A 17,728-nucleotide genomic window follows, 5' to 3' on the forward strand; every position below is an offset into this window, starting at 1 on the left:
TGGTACCATCAATTCTGTCGTTCTCCTCCTCTCCCTCTGGGGTGGGACGGGGAGCCAGCCTGCTGTCAGAACGCTCCCAGGTGAACACAGGAGCCCGACCGCTGCACCTCCCCGTGCGAGGTTTGCATGTGGACGCCCCTGGGGCAGGCTTTCGGGGCGCTCTGGTCATCCTCATCTCTCATCCACACTGTTCCTCCTCCTCCCAACAAAAGCCACACATCCTGCCACCAGCCTCCTAACTTACATTTGAAATAATCTATATCTGTCTGGAGTGTATTTCCATATAGGGTGATGTGAATATGTGATTTTAGTGTGTATATCAATGTTCTGGTCACTCTGTATGTCTTGTGGGTACAATCCTATATGTTTGTGCATGTGGAATACTCTTGTACTGACACATGGACCTATGTGGGCCTCGTTCCAAATGACCTGAAAGGAATATCATGGTACTGAAACCTTTCTGCATAAATATAACATGCAGATATGATAGCTGGGGGGAATGCGCATGTGATGACTGCCAGGATTTTAGTTTGCATAGGTAGAAAGGAGGTGATTTGTGCTGCACTAACAGTGAATTGGCTTACTTATGGGTCACCGTCAGGGACACCCTTACAAATCTCACATACAAGTATTTCTGTCTGTGGTCTGACATGCACATGACAGTGCAGTCTCTGAGTGAATAATAGCCTCACTGAGTCATCCTTTCTACAGGTCATTACCTGAAAAGAGTGGTATAGTTCAGCCCTGGCTGGGTACCTCAGTGGGTTAGAACGTCATCCCCATACACCAAGGGTGTGGTTCCATTCCTGGGGGGTCAGGGCTTAAAGAAAGCAGTTACAAACATCCTGAAAATCTAGTTTGAAATAACAAGTACAATATTGTAATCATAATTTCAAACTCTGATTCAGTAACCTAGTTTTAATCTATTACCTGTCTTACTCCTTTTACAATAAGAAACACAAAGCTTTTGTTTTCAGTTACGTCCTGAAATATGTAAAATGACAAAATCATTCAAAATATTACCCCTATTAAATGATAATGTTTGTTCCATAAGAAGGCTAGAACATTTGGGGAATAGGAAATCAAACCCATAAAGGATTTAGTTACCCTTTCCTTCAGAAGAAATTTACATTCTTTTGATTTTGTCTAGTGGTGTGCATTAAATATGTTGAGCACAGAAAAACAGCTCCAAGAAGACATTACTGTGGATTCCAGCTCACAGTTGATCATCCGAGTATACCATCTTAATTAACTAAAGAGGCGTGTGGGAGCACTTCCTGGAGTTACCATGCACCCATAAGAACTGCATAGGGTAGTTCTCACCAACCCATCCTCACCAACACGCCAGGTTGGTGGCCGAGAGGCTCGCCAGGCTGGCCTTTCGCGAGGACGCCAAGAGGAGCGGGAACCTCGCACTGGCAGCACCCTGGGAGAGGCTCGGGGCTGCCGCGCCCCCAACCTCCGCCCAAGCCCCTGATTGGGTCCGCCCTTATCTGCCCACTCCAGCCCGCTCCCGCGGGGAAATCGAGCGACATCCAGCGCTGACTGCCCAGTCCTCGCCCAAGACCAAGATAAAGTGGGCACGTTTTGTTCTTGAGACCTCCAATTTGGGAGTTTAAGGAGCTGTGATTGCACTGGTGAGTTTTGCTGTAAACTCTCTTTGAAATTAAACTGGGCTTGAAGGTAAAATCGTTGGGGGGCGGGGTGGTTCCTCTGCCCCGTTGCATTTTAAAACTAACCGCCACAGTGAAGTTTTTGTGTGCTGTAAATTAGAGTTTCCGTCCTTGGTCATTTCTGCCCCCCCGAAGCTCACTGATTAAGTGGCGTGACAAGGGCTGTTGGTAATCAGAACTAGCCTGCTCTTAGAACTCTTAACCGTGAAAAGGAAAATAAAATGATGAGGGAACTGCAGCTCAGTCAAAACTTACCTCCTTTAGATGAGGAGCTGTCGCTCGTTCTGAACGAGTGGGTATCCTGTCCCCTAATGAAAACTGTATCAAGACCAGTTGTTTCATATGTAATTAATAAGTGATCGATGATAAGATTAAAAAAAAAAATTCCCCTACAGGCGACCGCATCCCAAAAGGGGCCGAGGCCCCCGGGGGTGGCAGTGCAGTCTTCTCTTCCGGATTGCTGCAAGGGGGGCGCTCTAAGCACGCTTCTGCGGTGAAGTCCCAACTTTCCCGATGGGTCGTTCTTTGTGCGGGGACCCGCGGCCGCGGCCGGTCAGCGCTCAGGTCTCGGGCCGCCCGGCCCCCGCCCCGCCCCGCCCCTGCCGGGCCGGCCGCCCCGCCGCGCCACGCTGGAGCAGCTCGGGACTTGGGAAGAGAGACTCAGATCCTCTGCCCGCGGTGCACCCGGCCAGGTCTCTTAGGGCCGCGAGGGGGAGAGAGTCGCGAGGAGGTGAGGTCACGCTCGTTCGCGAGGGGGGGCTCCGGGGCTGCATGTCGGAACGCGCGCTGGGCCGGCCGGCGAGGTTCCGCACGGGGAAGCAGGGGCGGCCCGACCCGCCGCGGGGCCCCACCGCGGGCCTCCCGGAGTGCGGCGGGGAAGGAGGCGCGTTTCCTCCCGCAGCGCCTTTGTTAGCTCTGGCGGGGGGGCGGGCGCCGACGGCCGCGACCCCCAGGCCGAGCAGCCCGCCTGGTGCAGCAGGTAGGCTGGGGGGTGGGGGGCCGGAGCTCCGCTGGGGGCTCGGTTTCCCAGGGTCTGGCGGGTTCCCCTCCGGAGGGAGCTCCCGCGAGCCGGCGGCCGCGATGCGGAGACTCGCCAGAGCGCGGGAGACCCGAGGCCTCGGTTTCCGGCCGGGGCGCCCCCCAGCCTCGCTGCTGCCCCGAGGCTGCGGGCATAGATCCGGGGAGAAAGCCTGCGTCGTGGTGGACGTCAGGAACTGCCAGACTGGGAAAGCTGTCGGCGAGGAAGGGGGCAGGCAGGAGGAATTGGGATAGGAGACCTCGTCCGAGCGGGAAGTTCTCTGCCAGTCTTTTTCTTTCTTAACTCTGCCGAATCTTATTTTGCATCCCAAAGTGACACAGTGAGGTACTTAATTAAATACTGTATGGTTGAAAGTGGCACCGACTACACACCTTATATTTTTTCTTTCCCAGGGTTGGTTTTCATGGGTTGTGGGTCATGTTGAAGGGACACCTATGTTGAAACGACAGTGGCGGGTGGTGACTTGTAGCTCCTATTTAGGGTAATTCTCTGATGAAAATACAGCCACTGGAATTGGACTTGTTCCTCTGTGCCTTTATTTTGGGAAACTTTGTCTGGTCTCTATGGGTGAAGGGAGAGGGACGTGAGAAGCTGAAACTGACCCAGAAAAGGACGATTGACGGTATTAAGTAGTGGCGCTGAAAAGATCCCATCCTGAACTTTCTGGAAGGGGGACTGGTGATTAGCAGCTAAGGGTTTAACTTTCTCAAAAGAAACTTATGGTAGATATTATATCTTGTTACAGGGGAGAGAGTGCTTCTTTTTTGGGGTCAACTCTTTCGTTTTAAAGCAAGATACATTCAATACCTGAAATATTTCCTTTATATACTTTAAATGGCCCTCTCCCTCCTGCTTCTTCTCTTTGCCTTCCTGTCCCCTGTCCTAGAGGCACTCTCCATGAGTTTTTATTAAGCACCTTCTGAGGATGAGGCTGACTCAGCCTAACCCACCTGAGTCCTCCAGGGGCTTACCCGAACACCTCATCCCTGTATATGGGGATGAGTGTTATAAGAGGGCAAGTTCAAGCTGAAGCTCAGAGAAACTGTTCCTGGGGGAATGAGAAATGAGGGATGATTAGGAAGCATAAATGATATTGCACATAAATACTTTGCCCCCCCCCTTCAAGCCCTCAAAAAGTGAAGAGTTTTCAAAATAAAGTATAGGCTATAGCAAATAAAAATGTCACTTTACCTTTCACCACAGTGGAGATCAAATTTCCCTTTGATAAAAGACTGATTGAAATGATGTGATTGTAGGAAAAGAAAATAACTTTCTAATTCTCAAATATAGAACAGCTTGGATCATAACTCATGGGTTTTGAAATGGGTCATCTTTTAAAATGGGTCACTTTGGCTAGAATCATTGCACTTGGTGACTTTCAAATTTGTAAAAGTAGAGTTCTCTCTGAGGATCAGCTGCACGAGACTGTCTGTACAGAGAGAACAAAACAGGATGTGGTGGTGGTAGAAAGAAACTGGAAGAAATTCAGAAGGAAATTGTCTCTCCTCAAAGTAAAAAAATGTATCCTACCTGTTTGGGATTTTATATGTGCTCAATCCAATAGTTCTAAGCTTTGCATTTGATGTCACATTATACCTTTGTGGGTGGTAATATTTCCATGGCCACTATTTTATTCCGTTGTTAGAATGAATACTCTTGGGAGGAGTTGCAGATCTTGCATCCATGTTCCAGAAATTGAGGCACAGCATGTTGTTACAAGAGCTCTGCTATTTGACATGGAATGTCTGCTAGCAAAGATTTAGCTAAACAGTGTCAACCTGGACTATCACAGTATGCACATATGTAGGAGGTGTACCAATCTTTATATTTAAAGACAAGGAAGTTGTTGATCTACTGAGATGATCACACTTTGAATAAACACAGGTGATTTTTTTAATAGTTTAATGCTAAAAATTCAGAGGCTGACTGATCTGTAGTTTTCTACAGAAAGGAATGTTCTGCCATGTCTGCAGGTCATAAGCTTCCGAGTTAAAAGACTATTACACAACTTGAGATCCACCTAAGATTTCATAGTTTGTCTTTTATTCCTTTCTTCCAGTTCTTTCTACAACTTTTTGAAAGTTCTCTAGACAAAGTAAGTTAAAAGGTTGACCGAACTCAGGTTTTCTCCATAATTTACAGGATCTTATAACCTTTGGTCTTGTCATCATGATTGAAAAGTATTTTTAAGTGCTTGTGGGAATGCTATTGTTCTTCCCTGTCGGGGACAATGGAAGACCGTGTTCCATCACTTAGTAGTAATACGTGTCTGGAAAGTAGGAAGTGGCCCTTGGCAGTCAGATCAGTGTTTAAACAACTCATATCTAATAAATATTTTTGAGAGGGATATTGAGAGTATAGCTCATCATTTTGAAAGGAAAATAATCCCTGAAGGCTATCAGCCATCTGCTATCTAAACCATCTTGGTAAAGATGCATGAACGATTTCTAGTTAGTGTATATTGAACACCTGATCTGCACTGTACTTTGTCAATAGATTATCTCAAATGATCCTTAAAAAACACTGTGGTGTGTGGTTTAGAGACAAGTCAAGCTCAGGAGACCAGTACATGGAAGTACCAGAATATAAATCTACTTTTGTTCATTTTCTAAAACTCTTGGTTATTTACTCTCTTGCCTCCATAGGTTGGTTCCGGGTTGCACTGGATCATTTACTCTGATAAGGGATCTACCCTGGAAACATCACTGAAGCTTTCCCAGCATCCCACCTGTGGCCTATCACGCAGTACGTGAGAAAATAATATGTGTTGAATTAATTAAATGTATGATTTACCTATTTTCAGGGCTGCCCAGCATAATGCCTGGAGCAGGGTAGGTGTTTAATAAATGGTAGCTAACTTACTATAATAAACGTTGATTAAATGAGACAGAACTATATCATATATACCTAATATTTTACACCATTATTTACTGAGTGAACCCTCAATCAAATGTTGTTTCCAAATATAATCTCAGAACAGGACATATGCGATGCCATTGGATGACAGGCTTGTATGTATAGCATATGTAACAGGTTTATACTGAGTTAGATTGTCAACTTGTTTCTAAATCACTATTTTTGCTATCATAATTTGACCTCAGCTCTGTATGACTCTTCTTCCTTCATTTCATCCATTACTTATTCATCAAATACTTGCTTAAAATGTGTCCTTTGAGCCCTGTGTTTTTTTTTCTCTCCTCTTGTTCCCTCCTTCTTACCTCTCTGTTTTTAAACCCCTTTGCCACTTTGGCTCTTCTCCCTTAAATCCCCTAATCTTCTTTGTGGAGGAAGGACTTCATGCACCCAAAGGACACAGACTCACAAGGCCACTTTGCCCATCGTCTAGTGCCACTGGGATCAAGAAGAGGAAGCAGGGAAAATGGAAATGCAGGGTTAGGAAAGGGTATGTTACAAAGAAAATGAGAACAAGCTCTGACTATATATGCAGGTAGCAGGTAGCAAAACACAAGGGACTCCAAACAGTGAGTGAATTCTTCACCTTCCTGGACCGCTTCTCTTGGCCCTGCTCCACCTGCTCCCTGCCCTCCCACCCTGACGGGAGCTCCAGGAGGGGCAGCTGGGCCAGCGCCAGGAAGGAGGGGTAGGCGAGGAGCTCCGGGACGGGACCTGGACCTAGGCTGGAGTTTATGGGGCTGCCAGGGCATCTGAATTTATGGAGATTATGTGGTGAACCCCATGCCTCTGTACCTCAGTTTCTTCTTTTGTAAAACGGGGTGATCACTTCTCCTGCAGCGGTTGCTGTGGGACGCACAGAGTGGTGACTACATATGTAAAGCCGGTGCTGTGCAGTGAACACACCCATGTCAGTGACTTGCCAGAGTGGGCAAAAGAAGTTTGCTTCTTAGGTAGGCAAGAAAAAAACTGCCAAGAATTGTATCTGAAAGGGCAAGCGGCCCTGTCAACCCAGACAGCTGTGCTCAAGAATGAATACAGAGGGCCCAGCTTAGAAAAGCAAATGTTTGACCTTTACGAGGCCTGCTTTATATTTCAGCTTTCTTGTTTGTTTCAAATTCCATATACTCATCCTTGTTACTGGCGATTTTTAATGACTTTTAATATAGCTCCTGAAATATAATAACACATACTCTGTGGTCCTGTGCCACCCGTTTCCTTAGCACCTGTCTTTACTTAGGGTCTGTCTGTATTTGTTCGTTCGTTTGGTATTTCCTTGTCTTTATTTTTCCCGTAACCAGCAAACAAAAACTGACACCTTTGTTTAACTTACAAAGAAGCATATAACTTAATTTATTCGATGTATGGGTGAGGTGCTTGTTACAGGATTTGCATTGTTAGTTTTCATAACCCAGCTTTGCTTTCGTCCCCCACCTGTGCTTGCTGTGTTGGGATATAAAGCATTGAGACTAACACTGAATTAAGAACTAACTCTTAAAATGAATTCTTTGTGGAGGGATGACAACCCCAAATGACTTCTAATCTTTGCTAATGGCTTAAGCAAAAATTTCATAGCTAGTCACAGCCACAACACACCTAACGTTAGCTATTGGGTAGGATTTTTCCCTCTTTACGTGCCTCATATTGAAAACACTCAATTTGATTAAAGAATAAATTACCCTGACTCGTGGCTTAATTAGTTGGGTGTCATCCCGCAAAGTGCAAGGTCGGTGGTTCGATGCCTATTCAGGGCGCATGTCTGGGTTGCAGGTTTGCTTCCCCATTGGGGCACGTACAAGAGGCAGCTGAAAAATGTTTTCCTATCACATTGATGTTTCTCTCCCTCTATTTCTCCCTCCCTTCCCCTCTTTCTAAAAATAAAATAAATAAAATCTTTAAAAAAAGAATACAATAAATTTGAGAGAATTTGTGAGCTGTGAATTCAAATTTTGGGTTGCTTCCTTCCTCCTTGAGCAAATAAAACAGGCAAGTAGTACTAAACAGAAACACGTCGTGTTTCTCAGCACCAATTACCACAACTCATTTAAGAAATGAGAAAAGTCTCTGAAAATCAAATTATGGCCTTTTCTGTAAATTTAGAGCTTTTTATTCCTCACTTCTTTTAACACAGCAGTTTGATTCCTGAGGACTGGCCCTAGCTATGTTTAACAGGGAGTAGAAGATCAGACAAGAGAGGTAAAAATTCTTGGAATGTAAAGCAAAATGTAAGATAGAGATGGGATGGAAAACGTTATGCCCAGACACGAAACAAAACTTGTGTTTCACCTGGGACTCTGTCATAAAAGTTCAGACGTAACAGGTATGGAGTACTGAGTCTTTGTTTTTCAGTTGTGACTTAGAGGAGCATCATTAGTTTATGGTCATACTTTTACCACTTTACAACGCTGCGTGCCCAGTGAGCGCCTCACATGCCTCGCCACGGTCCGGCCCCGACCTTCTGTGTGCCTCAGAATGGGGGTGGAGAGGGTCGGCGAGCCTGGGGAGTCCTGACACACATGGGGAGGAGAAGCTGACAACGCGTGAGGTCTTCTCCTTTCTCTATGAGGCCGGAGGGAAATGAAACGTATCAACTCAGAGGGAGGAGGACAGGCCTTGGGGGCGGGGAAGCCCTAGCATGGCTGGTGCAGAGCCTGGGAGAGGAAGACGGTCCAGGACAAGTGAAGGACAGTCACACAGCATGTGCTCTGCCCGCGACTAGAGACTGCTGTTTGCGGTGAAGCTGGCTGCCTGCCTGGTGGGTCCCATGCTTCTCCAGCAGCCTGGCAGGTGTGGTAGGAGCAGAGAAGTCGGGAGTGACCCAGGGTCTGGGTTTGTTGGATGGAAGGACAGGAACCAAGGAGAGGATGGCAAAGATGCCAGATGGTCCTCATCTGAGATGGGAGGTGGGTAAGAAGAAAGGTCAGGAGCTTGCAGGGTGGGGTGAGAAGGTTACGGGGCAGGCAGCGGTGGGCAGAGTGCTCTAAATGAATATACAGAGAATGTGGTTGAAGAGTGAGTGTACTGGAGAATGAGTGTGCTGGAGAGTGAGTGTACTGGAGACTGAGTGTGCTGGAGGGTGAGTGTGCTGGGGAGTGTGTGTGCTGGAGACTGAGTGTGCTGGAGAGTGAGTGTGCTGGAGACTGAGTGTGCTGGAGGGTGAGTGTGCTGGGGAGTGTGTGTGCTGGAGACTGAGTGTGCTGGAGACTGAGTGTGCTGGAGAGTGTGTGTGCTGGGGAGTGTGTGTACTGGAGACAGAGTGTGCTGGAGACTGAGTGTGCTGGAGACTGAGTGTGCTGGAGAGTGTGTGTGCTGGAGAGTGAGTGTGCTGGAGAGTGTGTGTACTGGAGAGTGAGTGTGCTAGAGACTGAGTGTGCTGGAGACTGAGTGTGCTGGAGAGTGTGTGTACTGGAGACTGAGTGTGCTGGAGACTGAGTGTGCTGGAGACTGAGTGTGCTGGAGAGTGAGTGTACTGGAGACTGAGTGTGCTGGAGACTGAGTGTGCTGGAGAGTGAGAGTGCTGGGGAGTGTGTGTGCTGGAGACTGAGTGTGCTGGAGAGTGTGTGTGCTGGAGAGTGTGTGTGCTGGAGAGTGAGTGTGCTGGAGACTGAGTGTGCTGGAGAGTGAGTGTACTGGAGACTGAGTGTGCTGGAGACTGAGTGTGCTGGACAGTGTGTGTGCTGAAATTCAGAGGGAATGGAGTTCCCAAGTGAAGCCACACAAAGGACTTTCTTGCTGATGAGCTGTCTTGTGCAGAGTGGAAAGGGAATGTGAGCTCAGTGGTACACACAACATGAAATAAGGTTCCTTAAACTTCCGAGGGTCTTTATGCTCAGCGCGCCCACCACATCTGCAGTCCCGTCTGCCTCCATCTCATCACCGGCTGGACTTCCCTCCCCAGCACCTCACACTCAACACAGTCGAAAACCAGACAGATCCCCTCACTTCAACTCAGGAAACCAGTGTTCCTCCTCTGTCAGCCCTGCTTCCAACTCGACCCCTCTCCTCCTCCTTAACCCCCATCCCAGACCACTCCTCACGTACTGCTGGGTGTCTGTTTTTCTTCAGAGGGTCTTCTTCATTCCTTCATCCCTCCCCACTCCCACCGCCCAGACTAGGTCCTCCTCACCTCATCTGCATCAACACGAGGCCCTAACAGAACCCGGGTCCTGATCCCCAGCCATCTGCGTCCCTCCTGCATGCGATCCCTTTTGCATAAAGCTTACTGCATAGTGACAAGGAAGCTGTCATTGAAAAGGAGAACACAGACTCCTGTCCTGTGACTTCCTGCAGCCCTGGACATGCACTGGCTCCTCTGCCTTATGGTCCAGGTCCCCATGAGCCGCCCCCACCTGTCTGCTCTCAGACACATGCCTGGTACTTGGGTGTTGCCCCCATTGCCACTCTCTCCCTTCTGGCCTCCAACAGATGGCCTCTCTTCCTACAGCCTCCCAACCCCCTCATCCTCAGCCCCTCCTGCTCCAACAGTCTCTGCTCCCTGCTCCCAGGGATGCCCTTCCTGTGCCTGGAGCTGGTACTGCCCAAATCAGCGCCGACACCATCCCACCATCCGTCCCTTTGTGTCATCCATGGGAACGGCAGCTGCATGGGGGCCAGTGAGTCTCGTCCCGACCAGACCGTAGATGCCCGCCCACTGGAGGCTGGAAGACCCCACTTCACGACCTCCACCATGTCCGGGGCAGCCAGTGCCATGACCCATGTCAGACATGTGCAGTTTTCATGGGAACGTTGGGCACTGAGGTTGTTTAACTTGAACTTACAGCACAGACCTCACCATCTTGACTGAAACTTCAACATTTGTAGCAGCTTTGCCTGCTATTTTAGGGTCACACATGTGGACTCAACAAAGAAACGAGTTGACAGCACGGTGCAGCACAAAAGGGAAGGGTCAGGGGCCATGCAGGGAAACGTGTGGCCACTGCGAGCACTGACTCGCTTTTCCAGCAAAGCTGGAAGCGCCCCCTCGGGAAGAAGGATCATTGGGTGACTGAGGGCACCGGCTCCCATCTTTGCTGGCGTTCCTGCTTCTGCTCTCTCCTCTTCTGAGTTAAGGGGATATCCGTTCCCTCTCAGTCCCCACAGAGCAAGCCCAAGTCACCTTCCAAACATGTGCATATTTTTCTTTAAGCAGTTCTCTGTCCTGGTCTCTCCCACAGTCTTTCCTGCTTCCTGCCTTCAGCAGGCTCTGAGTCATCTGTGATTTCTATGTTCCCTCGTTAACAAGACATTGAAATTCACTGAGATTTGCAGATGAAGTCACCAAATCAGAGCGCAGCGAGGGGTGCCCGAGGAGGTTGCACAATAAATCTGGTCCCCAGGGGGGTAGCCCTGGAGTGTCCAGCCTGTTGGTTGGTCATTGATCAGAGCTGCAGGCTCACAAAGGAAGCTGCACCCGCAGCATTCCGCTGTGGACATGCTGAGCTTTGCAAACATTGTTGGGATGGCTTTGTTTCCCGCGGGGCCCAGCACTTTCTTTCCCCAGGTCAGGCAGGTCTGTGGGCTTCTGCCCAGGCCCCTCCCCAGCACTTTGAATACAGGAGCCAGAAGATGCGCTTCTGAGAAGCTATAAGACTGCGAATCAGGAAAGTGGGCATCAGTGGCCTGTGTGTGGTCTCCATGAGCAAAGCCGGAGTTGGGGGCAACATTGTTTAGTTTTAATTAATGAATTTAGATCACAGAGATGCTTTGCTTTTGGTTGAGAAAGTCCGCTTAGTAACTATGTTCCATTTGGAGGAGTTCAGGTGTTCTTTTGTTATAAAAGAGAAGCTGGGTACTATAAAAGAGTAGTTTACCTTCCTCAAATCTTCATTCCCCTGGTCAGTACTAGCCCTGGAGTTTAGTTCTGATCAATGTAAGTGGTGGGTGTACAGTTCAAGCTACTGCAGGTGAAGACCCTTGTTTCAGAGCTTTATCTGCTGTAAAACGATGTAAGGAGCATGGGTCGTTGGCTCCTTGTCAGGTTCTTTGTCATTTTTCAGGAGACCGTTCTTACTCTTTGAGGTCAATTGGGAACAGTTGAAAGAAATATAGGAAAATAATGTAAATATATAGATATGTGGTGGGGTGAAATGGGGGCATAAAATAAGTGTTGGGGGCTGGCTGCTGGGTTGCAGTAATGTTAGCAGCAGCAACGCCCCAACCCCATTCATCGGTGAGAGACTAGGGCCTCTGTGAGTCCGGCGGCCGTGAGGGGCCGCGGAGTCAGGCTTGTGGACTGATTGTCCCCCAGAAGGTCAGACCGGTGAAGAACCGTGAATGGGTGCCACGCACAGCTGCCCAGAAGTTGACAGCTGTTTTTGCCTATGGTTCCCAGGGTTACTCTCCCCTTTGTTCCCTTTCCAGGGTCTATTGGAATAGAAGCTGCAGGTTAGTTTCAACTGAGAATTTTCTCAGAATTCTTCAAGACATGCTGTCTTAAAAATCTGCCATTAAGAATTCTCTGTTACTTTGTGTCAGGTGTCCAGTTCCTCGATGTGTGTGGTGGAGGAGGCAGAGGGGCTTTCTGCCTTCAGAGGTGAGCGCTGAGAGGGCTGACAGGAAGTCTCTCCACGCCTCCACCAGTGAAAACGAGTCTGCAGAGTGCAGGCAGATGCCAGCCCTGGAGGCTGCTGTTTCCTGCTGTCTTTCTCGTCCTCTAGAGCGTTCTGTCTGTCACCTGCCAAACCCAGGTGGAAATAACTGGTAATTGATCTGTCCCTTACAGCAGTATTTCTCGCCTTTTTGATGGTGAAGCACAATGACAGTGTGTATGACATCACAACCCTGAAGGTACTACATTCAGTATTCTCTTCATTTTCCTTTTTTAATGCTGGTTGCGACTTCCTACCTGGAACCAGCCCTGTTAAAATCTATGCCCTAGGGGATAAGATGTTTGGTGCTGATTATCTCTGGAAGAAGTCTCAGTGGGGCTTGACTCTCACCTCTGGTCTTCCTTGAACTTCTGTGTGCCTGGCCTTTGCAGCAGTCACCCTAATATGTGGTAATCTGGGCTGGGAAGTATGGCTGGAGGCAAAAGGCTTGAAGTCTGAAGGAAGCCCCATGGCCAAAGTTAGGAGGACACTGCAGGGCACTTAGTTGGTGTGTGCATTTGGTTTCCTATTGGGTGCAAAGGATACGGGACTTGAGGATGAGGTCTTTGGGCACATAAATGGGGCCTCTGCCCTGAGCCTGGGATGCGGGCTCAGCTACTCAGCCAACGTTGATCTTGTGGAGCTTGCATTGTCCTTTCTATGTCAATCTATTGATAGCTCAGGAGATCGATGTGTCAGTCCTGGGGGGAGAGCCTCCTTCCTCAGGGTAGAGGATGTGGTTGGTCATGGTAAGGACTGGGGACAGAATCGTTCAGGGAGGCAGGTGCTGTCTCCTAGTTACGGAAGAAGGAGGACATGACTGGCTAGGCATCCCGACCCATAGTTCTTCCCAAGCAACTAGCTGTTTGATTGAAAGGTGTCTCCACCCCCAAGCATGCCTTTTTGCACCAACATCCAGAGAGCACCTGCTAGGTGAAAGGCGCTAACTTGAGTGCTAAGAGTAGGCTATCTACAACACCATGTCTTGCATCAAGGAGTTTATAGTGTGATTGGAGGCAGCAGCCTCAGTACAGGAAGATAGGTGGAAGAAGGTGCTGGCAACACAGATAAGAAACGTCTTTGGCAAGGGATGGCTCCAATTCAGACTTCCCAGAGACAGACACAGAACTCATTCAGGATTAGTAGACTTCTTATTGGCAAGGAGAGGAGGCCACAGGACTGCTGGTAGAAAGGCTAGCATGTATGAGATAAGTAAGTGTTGCTGAGCTTTCAGCCAATAATTTGGTATTGTCGTGGAGAGCATCTGAAGGGGTGTAAGGAGCTCAGTTCGTCTCACGGCTAGATCTGAGTTTTAGAAAGGGCGCTCTGCCTGGAGAGTAGAGGAGGGCGTGGCCAGGGGTCATTTAGTCTACTGCCCAGTTCGGGGTGAGAAGTGATGATGGCATGAGGGGTGCAGAGAGATTTAGAAGAAGCAATTCACAGGATTAAATAACTGGATATGGAATGGAGGAAAAGGAAGACTTTCAGATTTCTGACAGATACACGAAATATAAGCAGACACAAATAAGGAGAAAATGGATTTGGCGGGCTTTGGTGGGGAGGACAGTAGAATGGGTTAGAAATGGCAGCGGCATGCCCATGTGTCAGGTAAATTACCTCTCTACCTCTCTCTGTATATCTATGTATGTCCCATTTAATGTACATGATGACTTTGAGTTCAGCGGTGTTATCCCAGTGTTTCAGGTTTCTGGGTTAGATGCACGACACAGTGCCACAAACAGCAGGTGCCTGAGCATGCATGGTCTTCACGTCTCCAGATGGCAAGGATGGCAGTTTTGGGCTATAATTCTACAGCTTCCTAGTTTTGAATATGTTAAATTCGAAGTATCTATTGAGTTTCCAAATGAAAACGTAAAGAAAGAACATGCCTACATAGATCTGGAGCTCACACGGTCATTTGGGTTGGAGAGAGTCTGGACTATGCTTTTGAGAAGCATATCTCCACTCCTTGATTTTGAACCTGGATTTTAAAATGAAAGCCTTACCCTAATCCCTGCCTTGCCTGGGGCAAGCTTTATTGGATCTTTACTTTCAACTTTTCATCATTCATCTGTTTGGCCTTGAACTGTACAGCTGTTTTCATCCTGACTCTATTTCAAATCAGTATAGTCATGGATATACCCATTTGAAAGATTTGAACTTTAAGTGTGTAAGAAGATAGCCATTCGGAGGGCTTTTTTTTTTTTAAGGTTGAGAAGGGAAAAAGATCTCTGTATTCTGAGTAGGAAAACAGTAGAGAGTTCTCCTTTCCCTTTCCCTCTGCTCCCCTGAAATGTAGACAGCTGTCTGCCCCTCTAAGTGCTAGCTGCCTCATCTCCTTTTGTCCAGGGCCGTTCCGTTACATTTAGTTGATAAGGCGTTAAGAGTAGTTTATTTCTTTTCGGTAGCCCATTCATCCATTCACGTGTCATCCTGTCTTGTCCTGACTCTGATAGGGTGCACCTGACCTTCCCGGGAGGACGTCCACGAGTGCCTGCGTGCAGCCCGCCGGCCAGCTCAGGGAAGGATGCCAGGGTGGGGGCGCTGGGACGTGCCCAGGTCCTCACCCTGCGGTGTGTCCGAGTCTTTCGCAATCTCAGCAACAATGGTATCAAAAGAAAATATTTTGTGAAATAAGAAGCTCCTTTGACATTTTTAATGACCAACCTATCTTAAGATGGACACCTGCTCCATAGAATGTGAAGTTCCATGGTCTCGAAGAAGCAAGTGCCCGTTTAACACTGATTCTAAATAAACATGGACATCAGAATGTTTGTTAGTGGCAGAAGAGTGAGAAAGTGGCATTTTCTCCAGTTATGTGCCACTTGTTTTATCCTGAGCCTCATGATGTTTTGGGAAACGTTTGATAACCACATTGTGAGCCACATGAAGTCCTACTCTTACCGATACCTCATAAATAGCTACAACTTTGTGAATGAGAGCCTGTCTCTGAAGCACAGCGAGGATGGGGCTACTCGCTACCAATACTTGATTAACCACAGGGACAAGTGTCACGCACAAGACGTCCTCCTTTTACTGTTTGTGAAGACTGCTCCCGAAAACCACGCTCGACGCTCTGCAATCAGGAAAACGTGGGGCAATGAGAAGTATGTTCGGTCTGAACTTAATGCCAACATCAAAACTCTGTTTGCCTTAGGAGCACCTTCTAGCCCACTGACAAGAGAAGAACTGCAAAGGAGATTGTTTGAGGAAGACCAAGTGTACAATGATATAATTCAGCAAGACTTTGCCGATTCTTTCTATAATCTTACTCTTAAATTACTCATGCAGTTCAGTTGGGCAAATACCTTTTGTTCCCATGCCAAATTCCTTATGACTGCTGATGATGACATATTTATTCACATGCCAAATCTTATTGAATACCTCCAAAGCTTAGAACAAATTGGCGTTCAAGACTTTTGGATTGGTCGTGTTCATCGTGGGGCACCTCCCGTTAGAAACAAACACAGCAAATACTACGTCTCCTATGAGATGTACCAGTGGCCAGCTTACCCTGACTATACTGCTGGAGCTGCCTATGTGATCTCTAATGATGTTGCTGCCAAAGTCTATGAGGCCTCACAGACACTTAACTCCAGTCTTTACATAGATGACGTGTTCATGGGCCTCTGTGCCAATAAAATGGGGATAGTACCACAATACCATGTGTTTTTCTCTGGGGAAGGTAAGGCTCCTTATCACCCCTGCATCTACGATAAAATGATGACATCTCATGGACATGTGCAAGATCTTCAGGACCTTTGGGAGGATGCCACAGACCCTGAAGTAAAAAACGTTTCAAAAGGATTTTTTGGCCAGATATACTGCAGGATAGTTAAAATATTTTACCTGTGCAGGTTGACCTACGTGGACACATATCCTTGCAGGGCTGCTTTTGTCTAATAGTACTTGAATGTCGTGTTTTCTCACTGTCACTGAGCCAAACCTGAATGCAAAACCTTTAAATGTGCATCTGTACCCTAAGTGAAGTATGAATAGGAGAACAAAGAAATATTTTGAAAGCCCAGTCTCTCACAAGATTTCTTTGATTCTAGAAGCTATTCAGTATAACTTAATGTACTTCATTGCCTAAATTCATTTCGAGGAATTTATATTTAAAATCTTTTTTTAAATCCTCACTTGAGAACATGTTTTTTTTCCTCCCAAATTGATTTTTAGAGGTTGGGGGGAACAAGAGAGAGAGCAACATCAATGTGAGAGAGAAACATTGATTGACCGGGGTTCGAACCCACAACCTAGGTATGTGCCCTGACTGGGAATTGAACCCACAATCTTTTTGGTGTACAGGCTGATGCTCCAACCAACAGAGCCACCCAGCCAGGGCTCAGGGAATTGATATTTAGAAAAGGTTTATGAAAACACAACTAAAGAGAAATTCAAGTTCCCAGTGCCATATGTAAATGTGAAGTATAGAGAAGTTATTAAGGAATCTTGCTGTTAGAATAACTGCATTTGGAAAATACTAAATGTGCAGGATAACATTTCAAAGAAAGGAATGTATTGTCAAACTAGGTATAAAAGTTAATTTTTATTGAAGAGCACTTGATGGAAACGGTGGGGGCCGGGGAGGATCGGCATAGGAGAAAGTACACAAATCTGGTAAAGGAAGGTCGCGTGTTCTTCGGAGGAGATTTAGGAAAATGCACAGCAGGTCCTGGAATAACCTGGTTTTGTTAGGCCTCATTTTATAGTGTTGATGAGATGCTGTTGAAATGTAACTCTTGTTTATATCCATTAACCTACTATAAAATTGTTTCGTTATATGTTGTTCTGCAGCAGTTCCGACAACTTACTGAAAATGTTAAGTGAGAACTTACAGTACATTTTCTTCATGAACAGCCAAATCACCTATTGTTACATCCCTGTAGCTGTTTTACCTAGATGGTGCTAGAGCCATTTAAAACATATTTATGTCTTGTTTTTCAAAGTTTAATGTAAAATTGGAGAAGTCATTAGCTCTGCCCTAACTGGTACCTTATGCTTTTTTTTAAGTCATTAGAAAATAACACAAAACAGAGGCAACTTGTCACCCATCGGGTCCTTCTGTGGGGAGAAATCATTGCTAATTCAAATAAGCTGGTTTTAATTCAATGAATTTTTCAACTGGTTTTTAAATATTCAATATAGGTTTATTTCAAGGTAGTTATTTGAATGTAGTTTGCATAGAGGAATATAAGACTTCAAAAAGGAAAGAAAGAACATTAAAAGCCTCTTTCCTCCATAATTTATAAAATAAAATTCTTAGTGTCTAAGTTATTATAATGATTACTAAAATTAGCCCACCCCTCCCCAACAAGGTCTATAAACCACAGTGCTTTTTGTTTGAAGTTCAGATTTTAAAATTGAGGGTATTAAACATCACATCAAAGCTATAGTATCTTTTAAAAAGTATATTCTTTTATCAAAATAACTATCAGGTATTTTCAGCTTTTAAATATTTCAAACTTGAAATTGGAATGAAAGGTGGAAAAGTGGCCAGAATGAGGTTTAAAGCA

The 17,728-nt window shown here is 46.6% G+C and overlaps 2 protein-coding genes across 6 annotated transcripts in view; one reads left to right on the forward strand and one right to left on the reverse strand.

Moving 5' to 3' along the window:
* Positions 1–17,728, reverse strand: part of MCF2L2 (MCF.2 cell line derived transforming sequence-like 2) — a 212,679-nt gene that overhangs the window by 72,448 nt on the left and 122,503 nt on the right. The window lies entirely within an intron of this gene.
* On the forward strand, positions 1,321–16,443 carry B3GNT5 (UDP-GlcNAc:betaGal beta-1,3-N-acetylglucosaminyltransferase 5). 3 transcript variants are annotated; one of them, XM_045850841.1, is made up of 4 exons: positions 1,321–1,637; positions 2,069–2,403; positions 5,358–5,457; positions 14,669–16,443. In XM_045850841.1, exon 4 carries the CDS (start codon positions 14,970–14,972, stop codon positions 16,113–16,115), a length of 1,146 nt encoding a protein of 381 aa, XP_045706797.1. In that variant the 5' UTR covers positions 1,321–1,637; positions 2,069–2,403; positions 5,358–5,457; positions 14,669–14,969; the 3' UTR covers positions 16,116–16,443. The 3 variants fall into 3 exon arrangements, with proteins under 3 accessions (XP_045706797.1, XP_045706799.1, XP_045706798.1); XM_045850843.1 differs by lacking the exon at positions 2,069–2,403; XM_045850842.1 differs by lacking the exons at positions 1,321–1,637; positions 2,069–2,403 and adding an exon at positions 2,442–2,652.

The sequence above is a fragment of the Phyllostomus hastatus genome, unplaced genomic scaffold (genome assembly GCF_019186645.2).
Source record: "Phyllostomus hastatus isolate PE091 unplaced genomic scaffold, TTU_PhHast_1.1 phas_contig_86, whole genome shotgun sequence".
NCBI lineage: Eukaryota > Metazoa > Chordata > Mammalia > Chiroptera > Phyllostomidae > Phyllostomus > Phyllostomus hastatus.